The sequence below is a fragment of the Magnolia sinica genome, chromosome 6 (genome assembly GCF_029962835.1).
Source record: "Magnolia sinica isolate HGM2019 chromosome 6, MsV1, whole genome shotgun sequence".
NCBI classification, from domain to species: Eukaryota; Viridiplantae; Streptophyta; class Magnoliopsida; order Magnoliales; family Magnoliaceae; genus Magnolia; species Magnolia sinica.
In genome coordinates this window covers 59073628-59085172 of record NC_080578.1, presented here as the reverse complement: position 1 = coordinate 59085172, position 11545 = coordinate 59073628, and the positions used below count along the sequence as shown (strand labels likewise).

The 11545-nt window shown below is 39.6% G+C and overlaps 1 protein-coding gene across 1 annotated transcript; it reads left to right on the top strand.

Annotated features, from left to right (window-relative positions):
* The first annotated feature begins 678 nt into the window (after positions 1-678).
* LOC131249628 (uncharacterized) lies at positions 679-10657 on the top strand. Its single transcript, XM_058250419.1, has 4 exons — positions 679-821; positions 3152-3454; positions 9516-9614; positions 10435-10657. The coding sequence occupies exons 1-4, from the start codon at positions 679-681 to the stop codon at positions 10496-10498; spliced, it is 609 nt and encodes a 202-aa protein (XP_058106402.1). The 3' UTR covers positions 10499-10657.
* The last annotated feature ends 888 nt before the right edge of the window (positions 10658-11545 follow it).

The following is an 11545-nucleotide window of genomic DNA, read 5'->3' as shown; positions in this document are numbered from 1 at the left end:
TGCTTCGAGATGGGCTTTAGCACGGGACAAGCTTCAGGCATTTTTACATCAGTTAGAACGATGAGGAAGTTAACTATCAACTCATAAATTTTCTAAGTCCTAAGGTCGTCTAGAGTCCATACCTGTAAGCTCGGAATCAAGGCCTGACTTAAGCAAAAGTTCAGGTTGGAGGAGTTTTCTCCAAGATTTGTTGTCTTCCTCTATCTACCTTGCTCCCTAGATCCGAGCAAGCAACTCAGCTCTAAGTACGGAAGGATACTTGGGAATGATTGCATCAAAGAAGGCAGGCATGAATGACTTAGAATGCTGAAGATTGACCAAGCGAAAAGCAAAGGAAAAGAACTAAGTCCAAAGAAAACCAACTTAGAATACTGAAGCAGTGGGGACCAAGTTACAACACATGGTCATTCCTAGCACTTTCCAACTCCCCGAAGCCCAAAATCATCCGTCCTTCCAATTTTTGTTGGAGGTCGGGACATCTGTGACCATGCCTCCTCCGGTCTTCCTCTAGGCAGAGAGGTAACACCAGCCGTCATGAAAAGGGTTGGGCTTCAACTAATATAAGTGGAGGAATTCGCTGATAGTAAGGTCGGGCTGCTCAGGCTCGGACCAAAGAACAAAGTAGCCGATCAATGCCCTCCACACATTAGGGATCAGTTGCCTCGGAGACAGTTCAAGATGTGCGAGCACCTGCCTTACCATCTTTTGGAGAGGGAGCCACAGGCCGCACTGAAGAGCGACCTGGAAAATAGCTACTACTCCCTTTGGAGGATGGGTGGGAAGCTCATCCAGCGAGGGGACTCGGAGGATCACGGACTTAGGTATATGATATCCCGACCTAATTCTGGCTAAGTCGGCCTCCCTGAGGATGGACCTCATGGGGCCTTTCTCTACAAACTCACCCTCCTCCTCAGAGGATCCGACCAATCCTTCCTCGACAGGCGGGTCACCCTCTACCCTAACCGGTCGTTTTGCCGGGGACCCCTCCTACACTTGTTACAATTGCGATGCCTGAAATTTGGCATCACTCATCATCATCAATGGCGGCGGTGGATTCGACACAGGGCAGAGATTACTCGCCCCACTATCGCCGTTGGAGGCCCCCTCCCCTGAACTTAGCATTTTCGACATGGCAGTAAGCCCAAAACAGCCGAAAATCGGTGATAAAGAAGAAAGAAAGGGAGCGAGTTGAAGAGCAGAGCTCACCGAAGGGAAAATCCTGCCATACTGCCAGTGTTTCAACTGAAGCAGATCGCTAGAAATCACCCTTGCACGCAGGGAACAGAATAGTTATAAAGAAGACGAGAAGCAAGCAAGCCGCTGACGTGCTCTAGAGTTTCCTTATATACGGAAGCCACATGGTAGGGCGTTTAATTCCCTAATTAATGCCTTGTCGTACAACACTCCTTCGATTCCCCTGTCTCAACATGTGGCATGCTACAGTCACTGCCCAACTCCACTATTGAGGATATGCCACGCATCTTCTCCTCATTGGTCTGGCACTGAAAAGGTGGCCTGACATGTCAGATGACCTCGGGTCTTGACACGCCACCTCGACAAGTGTCGAATCATGATTACAAATATGCCTCAACTCCCGTGTTGTCCGCCTTACTTAACGTTTATGGTGAGACGGTCCAACCTAAATACATCCGACCTACTTTCCAAGTCTGTTTTACCGACTTGGAAGTAGGGGTCGACCCATAGGAGTTGGTCAGACCAAGACCCAGCACGACCCACTGGGCTAAGAGCAAAGAGAAGGCCAACCGCCCGACCTTCTTTGAAGGTCGGCAAGACCAAGGTCAGACTCCCCAAAAGAACTCAGAGAGGTTATCAAGCCTCATGAGGAAGCTAAAAGGTCGCCAAAATTAGAGATCATAAGGACATCACAAGGAATTAGCTGGTTTATTTATCGAATGATGATGACCTCCTTATAGCTCGGTCAGTATCTCAGCCGACCCTAATCAAAGCTTAGACAAGAACGCTCCGGTCTTTATGCAACGACCGACTGACCTAATGTGGAGGAAGACCTATCCGATCGACCGACCTAATGTAAAGGAAGACCTATCTGATCTTTCCTCCACGCATCACGGTAACCAACTCGTGATCAATTCAGGATTCCGAGATCCCCGCCGAGGATCTCAGGAGAACTCTGACACGTTAGGAGTTCTAACCCAATTACAATATGCACCTAGTAAATAGGGAGGATCCCTCCACGATACAATCTCTCCTCTGTTATAAATAGGGAGTCTTCTAATGGTAAAAGGTACACACATACTTACACCTAGATAACCCTTTATGTTAAACTATCTCTATAAAGACCCGAATTCCTGACTTTGGCATCGGATGGTCACCTAAATTAGCCAGGGTCTTCCTTTCTGTTATTTGTGCATGTATTCAAGGGTCTAAGAAGGGTTAATCAGAAATCGGCATCAACAATAACAACTGTTACGGTTTCTAATTTCAGAGGGTCACCAATTTAACCCCGCATCAAGTAATGGTATCGGCTATTACGTAATGGCAACTGTCGATGCATCCGTGATGTAGCCATTTTTTTACACCTTGCTTGTGGTGACTGTAAGTGTGAAGGTTGGTTTCTATGGAATTTATGCTTCTTGTTGGTAATCTACTCTACTCGAAGGAAAGAAATAACAGAACTTTTATAATTAAACGTGAAAATTGAGGTAGGTAACCAAAAAGGTGGGGGCAAAATTTGGGCTCCCATTATTCAAGAGTAAAGTTGTCAACAGGCCAGGGTCGGGCCAAGCCGAGGCTTGAGCCCGGCCTGCAACATTGATCCTATTATAAAGTGTTGCCCAACATTCTTAAACATCCATTTTCATACATGTGTACCCTACTTTCATGTCAATAGTTCAGACAATCCAATTAATATACATTTCGGGCAATGGCTATCCAAGAGACAGTCATTCGAATGGACGGCTCAGATCCATGAGCACATTCACCTATAAGTGCTAGTGAAGAAGGTCAACTCATATGCAGGTTTCTCAAGCATAAATATATGTCTAAGGCAACCGATCAATATGCCACCATATGTGCCAACATAGTGGTTGTGAAGATTAAAAAAAAAAAAACACCCATTTGGTGGGTCAAACTGCCACTACAAGAAAGTTGGGCATATTCGACGCTTTTTTAGTGGCGGCCCATCACCAACCATCAGATGCTCGGTCGACTTAAAAAAAAAAGCCCTATCTCTCTTTACCTGTCACTGTCTCTCTCTCCCTCTCCATCTCCACCAGCTCATCTCTCCCTCTCCCGTCCTCGATCTCTCTCCCCCATACTCTCTCGATCTCTCTCCCTTCCTCTCCCTCCGCCTCTCGATCTCCCTCTCCTCCCTCTCTCTCAATCTCTCTTTCCCTCATTTTCTTCGACGTGTTGTTCCTTCTTCTATCTATCTCCAACAATCGAAGAAAGTAGAAGAAAGAAGAGAAAATCGAAGGTACTCTCTCTCGATCTCTCTCCCTTCATCTCTGTCTCTCTCACTTCCATTTTATTATCAAAATTTGGGCAGCAGCCATTGCAGCAGCATCCATATCCGCCGCTGTTCATGGCCGCTGACATCTGCATGTTGGTTGTTTGAAGAAATGCTTCAACCAATAATGTGTACCACTGTTGTACATTTAATCTCCTTGCTTCTTTCATACTTTTTTGGCCCATCCATGAGTGAACTAGCCTGATATATGGGAGGGGAACAATCAACATAGATCCACCTCATTAGAGGCAGTGATCCCACATATATACCACTTTAGACCATATATTAAAATGGAATTTCTCACTCCATTTTTAGTGTATGATTGATTTTGTTAGTTTTTTAGGGCAACTCGATTTTAAGGGAAGGATTTACTATGGATAAAGAGCCATTTGGAAGGAGAAATTTCACTTTGCATTCCTTTCCTCAGTTGTGAAACTCGCTGAATTGAGAGTTGTTGAAAAACTCAAACTGAGTTAATAAGAATTGAAACCTTGTACTCTGTTACAGGGAAGAACTTAAACTAACCATTGATTAGTTTGATGACATTATTTGTATTTTATATTACTCATCTAAGAAATATTAAATATTTAATAATCTTAATGTAATTATTAAATATCGAGTTAGGTTGAGTCTTTGAGTCAACACGAACCTTCTTAACATGGTGTTGAGTTTTCCAACCCTCAATCCTGTGGTGAATCAGTGGCTCCCATGGCAGATGACTAGTTTCATCTTCGCAACATTCATGTGAATGCATGTCTGTTTTGGGTTGGCTGTGGAGCAGAGAACATGCCCAAGAATGCCTAGCCCCACTAATTCAATTGAAAATGACATAATTTGCTTGTTGATTCTTAATACCTATTAGAACTAATTTCCTCCTAATTTTAATTAACAAGGCCCACTGTTAGTTGTTAATACTTGTAAGTTGGCATAAGTTGGCAACTTACAAGTATTAGTTTCCTTTCCTAATTTTGTTGTATGAATTACTTTGGATTAATTTGGATTATCTTGCATTGTGAAAATCTTAATGAGATACTTGCCTTGACCTGTATTGTGAACTTGATGAATTCTTGATCATACTTGCTTGAAAGGTTATTTATTTATTTTTTAAGGTAATGCCTTTCTGAATGTCCATCACTGGGTGCATGTTATGTTCCCTATAACTTCATAAGACCAGAGCATTGACATGGCAAGTTATATGGGAAGAGGAGACCCTTTAAATGGTTCTGTGTACGTCTGTAACTTACCTCCTGGAACTGTTGAGAGTATGCTGGCTGATTTTTTTTAGCACCATAGGGTTGGTAAAGGTAGGGAGTATTCCACCAGGATCATTTTGGAACTATACTTGATCCTCGTTTTACTTATCTTTTCATATGCACAAATCGTGAGCTTTGGTAAGCCCACATGTGTGCAGGTCAGCTAATGCACACACCACCACATATGCCAGTGTGGCAAAAAGGTGAAATATCCAAACCATCATCAGAAGGGTACCAATACATAGATTCCCTATTCCAAGAATCAGGTTGGTCCACTAGTCAGTTGGTCAGAATTAAATAGATAAACGTACGGTTATGAAAAAAGCAGCCAAGGTTTTCTAATCTACCACCTTATGCCTAGCCCCACTGTTAGTTGTTAATACTTGTAAAACCATGTTGTTGTTGTTGGTTTTTTTTTTCTTTTACTCGTAGAATTATACATACGAATGTTCAGCCTTTCAGCGGTTAATTGCTTTTTGTTCCTCATACAAAACTGTTTCCTATCGCTTCTATGTTGTTAGTCTCCCTTTATATAGTTACACATATAATTTGTTATTGGTAGCTCTCATGTCTTATCTAATGGCACAATACACGCTAATAATTAGCCATTTGCATTGATTAGTTGTTACACGATATTTCTAACGGCTTAACTTGAGATATTTGCATGCCAAGTTTGCAATTCATAGGTAATTTTTAATGCCTGTGTATCATCCATCACGCTCAGCCAGAGTATAAATCTTTTCTCGTTCTTTTAACCGAGCAGGTGATGACTTGACTTGTAGCCGATTCTACAGGATATTAATCTTAAACCCAGATGACTAGAGCATGTGAATCAACGTGCATGGGTCTCACACTACAAGAAGATGAAGCTTTACCGGCCCATTTTTTACCAGTAAATGTGAAGAAAAAGAAAAACTGGAATTTAATTGAAATGATAGCATAAGATTGTGTTTCGGGGTATATTTGAAGTAAAGAAGAACTAAAATGATAAGTACTATTTTATGTAGTTTTGAATTCGCTGAGATTTTGGTTTTCTGTTTGTAGAATTTACCTTGTTGGGTTCTTTGGCTTCTTCTTCTTCTTCTTTTTTTTTTTTCTCTCGATAGCAGGCGCATTTTTTAAAGAAAGCTCAGGGTCTTTGTCTTCTCTCTCTTCTCTCTCCGGAAGGTTCTCTGATGGGCAGGTGAACTTGAATTTCCTTGGAGTTTTATTCTCTCTGTCATTTTGGGGTAGGCAATTTTTATTTGTGCAAAATGTGGTTATTGTAAGTGTCTTTCATGCAAGCAATGGAAAATCTAGCGAAAATTATTTGCATCGATTTGGAGGTGATTTGACAGCTTAGATTTTGGCAATTTTGGTGCTTTTGGATTTTGAATCCAAATCCATGCCAAAATCTTGTGTTTGGCACCTTGGAATTTGGTGGATTAGGATTTGAAATTGTCAAAAAGGACACTTTTCATTTCCTGTTTGGCACCTTAGAATTTGGTGGATTAGGATTTGGCAGCTTGGATTTTGGCAATTTGGTGGATTAGGATTTGAAATTGTCAGAAAGTAAGAAAATAATATGAATTTCTATTTTTATTTCACTAAAGCATTTCATTATTTTTATATGAAAATCTGCATGCTAATTGCTTGAGGAAATGCCTCAACCAAGAACGTTCCTGTGTTAATCATGCTAGAGGTCCTACGTTTCAACTCTCTGTAAATGGGGCACAAATCTCTGTATGGTTGGATGAACCCATTGCATCATCCATCTAGTTGACCCTTCTTTGGTGGGCCAACACATAAATTCACAATGACTGGGGAATTTTCCCCTGTTGACCATTTTTATCTTCAGTCATTTGTTCGATCAAATGGCCAGGATGATTATGTCAGTTTGACTTTTGAACTGTGGTCATCCACAATAGGACCTACCAGAAGGATGTTTTGGATCATCCAAATATACAGCTATGCAGAGCTCACCAATCTATAGACCAATCAGAGGACCTCAAGGACTCCACTGGCCTACATGATGAATGGCCTGGACTAACTCCAGCAGGGTACAACACTAGATACACAGGCATTCAGAAGATGTACATGTGCCATACATTAACATAATTCAAACAGACTCAATTGTGGAACCTAGTGTTTCAAAATCAGATTGCTTGAGCAAGCCTAACCTCTGATTTGTATAAACTTGTTAGCTGAAATAGGACCATTGGATTTTTTTTTTCCATTTTTAATTGTCCAATATATGTCTACCAATCTGATAGTCAGATGATTAAATAAGCGGTAGTTTATGATACATCAAAACTGGGATTTATGATATGGATGGTGTAATTTGAATTAGTTGTACGGCATGTGTAAAACTTCATAGTAATTTCCAAGTTCCTCTTTACGATTTCTCCGTGCCTAAAATTTTCTATGTACAAACACATGCAACGTAAAGGCTAAGCAAGGAAACTGATGAACAACTACTGAATTTGTGGTGCGTTTGGCTGTACCCCAACTCGCTAGCTTATGGGATATAAAAAGAGAAGAAGAAGAATAATAGCATTACATGGAATACCTTTTTCATGACACTTTGGCCCAAACTCGATATTAGTATGAAAGTGACATATACCAATTTCTTAGCCAGCCACCAATATAGAGACATCACGATTCTCGAGATATGGTGGGTTCTGGTAATAGTTTATGTTATTTTCTAGGTTGTGGTGTCTCACCCACTGTAACAACCAAGTCCAAATTGTGGTCCCCATTGTGAAAAATAGCACTGAATTGCTAGTGATCAGATGATCTTAGCCATTTTCTTTTCTCTTGTTGAATTTAAGTCGCTGAATGTTTTTCTTTTAGTGGTTCACTCAACGGCCAGCAATTGGATGGTTAGGATTATCAATGGGAGGGTTTTCGGTCTATACTTAACCAACAATGGGCTATATAATTTGATTGGTCTGTTTTCACATGAATGTATGTTATGTGTATGGTGGATGAGACAACATAAAGTAAAGAGTGTTGGTGAATGGCCTGGATCTCTAGTTGAGGTTCCCAGAGTAGATTCAGGCTTGGTATCCGTCTCTTTGTCAACTGAATGTGTCTCATCTAATTTGTCTTAATTCTGCTCCTTAACTCATATCAGCCATCAGTTAGCACCACTGATACAACTCTTTCTTCTGGCAATGGAGCTTTGGATCCTATGGATACATCTCCTTGTTCTACTAACCACTTAGATGGCATACGTTCTACTAACCACTTAGATGGCATACATGATGACAACACTTACACAAGATCTGTAAATCAATAAAACCTGGAAGAAGGGCATCACCAGAAGCCATAAAGATGTGGAAAGAAAATGGTTTTACTAGGTAAATATACAAAAGGATATACTAAATGGCTGAGTGTTAGCAAGTTGTTAATATTACTTGGAGCATAGTTCAAGAGCTTCTACCACTTCTTTCGAATTCAGCGCCATTTGCCATTTATCATCAATATCTTCAGGTCCAATGCCCTGGGTCCTGTTGGCTTTATTTTGTGTGCATTTGTTAGTCTACGCTTTTTAATGGTAATCATGTTAAAATGCACTAGGATGACTTCACTCTGTAGGAGCTTCATACTTGGAGTGTGTTTCAAGAAACATGGCCAGCAAAACCATCAAAGTACGGTTTGTTTATTGTCCGAAATGTCGGAAGCTTCTAATAGAGTTGATCTGATACTCTTGATACTTGTTTTCTAGTCTGATTTTGTACACATCTGGTGATACTCCTGATACTTGTTTTTTAGTCTGATTCTGTACACATTCCCCATCTATGATACTCCTGAGTTAAAGGAGACCGTTTCAGTGGCAAAAAATGCATGTTGGACAATTGGAGAACTGGTAGTTAACATCAGTTATCTTGCTAAATTCCCAGTTAAACACATAATTTCAGTGGAATGCAGGGTTTTATCTTGTTCTTTTTGGAGGCTTCAGGCAATATTTTGATCACTTTCTAGCATATCCCAAATATTTCTTGAATGAGGGAATCTTCATGGCAGGGCCCATCTCTTGCATGGCTTGCATTTTCGAGAGACATGGTTTTGTTAATGGGATGAATAGCTTTCCATGCGGTCATTTTGCCTTTAGAATTGTAATACCACAAAAATCAGTGCGTGTATCACTTTCAAAGCACACCGCCACCTCTTATGTGAATGTGTACCATTAAGCTAGGGGGTGAAATCATCTTAATTTACTCTTTACTCTTCTTCTTTATATGCACAATTTGGTTTTAATTGCCCCATATGCATCTGATATGATTTCTGTTTTGGTTGGTCTTTGGCTCTTTCATTAGCTTTGTCTATAGAAACCATCTGCCAGCGAGATTCAAATGTTGATACCATAACCTACAGGTGTGTGAGATTTCCTAGTAGCTTAATTTAGCACTATTTGGATATGTAAATTAACTTATGAGCAGAATGTTTTGTTCAATGTTGTTTAAATCCTACAGATTTCTTTTCGGATCCTATGATCTAATTGAAATCTTAGAGGGGGCTGAATTGCCTTTAGGGAAGATGATGAAGCATCTGAAATCCCAAAGAATGAAGAAAACGTCTGATGGACAGGCCGAATCTCTTACAATGTGTTATGTTGGAACATGGGCAGCATCTGGGTTGTGGTGACTGTAGATGGTGGATGCAAGAATGCATTGTTTCTACATTTGAATGTGTCAAGATGCCCAATAGAAATGTCATTTATGCATAGACTGTTGAGGTTGCTTATGTTGTTTCTAATCCAGATGTGTTTGAGTGGTTTTGCTTCTTTGCAGCTGCAATCATCAGGATGGAAGACAGAACGTCTTCTATCTTCTTCGACTGTTTGGAGGGAACATTGGATTCATGGTCCTTCGAATGAAAAGATCAACTAGGTAAGCCTCTGCTCCATTATATTCCCTTGTGTGTTCGATTCTTGCTCATGCCCCCAATGCATAATAAAGGAATTATATCCTGCATAGCAGTACACGACTGTTTCTTGCTGCATGGCCCATGTTTCAGCAATCCATGATGAAAAGAACAACAGTACTTTTTCTTTGAATGAGAATACTCTCGGGGTTCCTTGGGATTTCTATGGCTCCACTGTATTTTTGGCACATGAAAAGCGGTTGCATTCATAGTATGAATTCAGTGGGTTCTCTGAACTGTTGGCTGTTGCAATGTACATTCAAGGTTTTTTTTTTTTTTTTTTTTTTTTGTACTAGGGGAATACAATGCTTCATAGGCCTACATTACCTTATTCATCTATCAATGCCATAAAACCAATATACTTAATTCTTAACAACAAAAAAGTAAAAAAGAATCACATCGGGAAGCTTTTATAAAATGATTTGTAATTGTTAGATCAATACAAATAGTATGTTCCTATGGCTAATTAATAGTGTTTTCATAGCAGATCTTCTTACATAGTTATGGTGAACATGTTTCTAATTGCTATGACAAATACTGTAAAATGGGATGTTTCTTGCCACATCTGTTTCTTAGCCTGGAAACTATGACTTCTTATATGCTGAAGTCATTAGTCTAATTTAGTTTACTTTTTCTTCGCTATCCACATTAAATATAAAGAGATGCTTCATTTTCGTTTACTTCACCGAATTTCATATTCAGACATAATGAATACTCTCAATTGGACACTTACAGCTAACACTGTTTAACCACTGTCAACTGAACTTCATAATGAATCTCCTGTAGGGTGCTTCGGGTTGAATACTTGCAAATCAAAATACCCATGCATATGGTATCATGCTTATTGTAAGTATTTATCTATGATTTTATATCGAGATAGATGTCTTGAACAAGAAACAAATTTTATTTGTATATCTTGCACACAAGTACCACATTGGCTCATGTGGAGAGTAAGATCCAGAATTTGACTCTCATGAGCATACACAGAAGGGCTCTTCAACCAATGGGGAATGCAAGATACTGATCTGATAGACTCCACTGTATGCAAGTAAGGACCATGGTTCAGTAATCCAATGATCTTATTTATTTCTTCTTTTAACCTAAAGAGTTGATTGTGGATGTTGAAGCTAATTTGGTTGATGCCCCGATTCTTGACACTCTACTACTGATTTCTGTGTTTGTGAATCGATATCTTCATGTAAGCTTAACAAATGATTGACCGATTCCAAGACAAGCACAAAAATGAATCACCATGCAATGGCATCTAGTTGAAGTAATGGACTATTGGTTATATAAGCTGCTTATAAATATGATTTTACCACAAAAACTGATTGTTCATTCAATTGTTTCTTCTTTCTTAGTAACAATCAAAATTTCTGCAACACTTGTAAAGAGAGGAAACCTTGTCCTAGACTGACAGTAACCCACATTTCAACAACATTTTTCAAAATAAATAAATAAATTTGTCTCCTGCAACCCCGCTCTTAGTGACATTCTATCTGGTTGTAAACAGGGGCACCTTTTGTGATTTGAGGCTTCATCTCATCATCAATAATGCTAGGTTTGTTATTTTAAGTCAGTAGATAAAACCCAAGATTTCTGCACCCATATTCACTCCACAACTGTCATTACTGTCTGACTACTGCACCCTTCATGTATTCCAGATCATATAAATGATGGGCCACATTCAAATATTGCATTAATTGCAAAAGTAAATATAACATTTACATACCAATTCATGCATTAATTTTTAATTCTTTCCTCTCTTGCTTTTCTTAATATACTGATGAAGGCATTGCCTTCTTTTATTGTGATTGGTTCATATTTAAAGATCCTTCTAGTGTTGTTGTTACAACCCAGGCTGAAAATGTAAAGATTCTTCTTTTGTGGGTCATAG

Excerpts from the sequence above, each read along its gene's own strand:
- LOC131249628 (XM_058250419.1), top strand. The coding sequence starts at position 679 with ATGTGCGAGCACCTGCCTTACCATCTTTTGGAGAGGGAGCCACAGGCC. Across the intron at positions 3,455-9,515 it reads GAAAGAAGAGAAAATCGAAG|CTGCAATCATCAGGATGGAA; the intron begins GTACTCTCTCTC and ends GCTTCTTTGCAG. Across the intron at positions 9,615-10,434 it reads CGAATGAAAAGATCAACTAG|GGTGCTTCGGGTTGAATACT; the intron begins GTAAGCCTCTGC and ends AATCTCCTGTAG.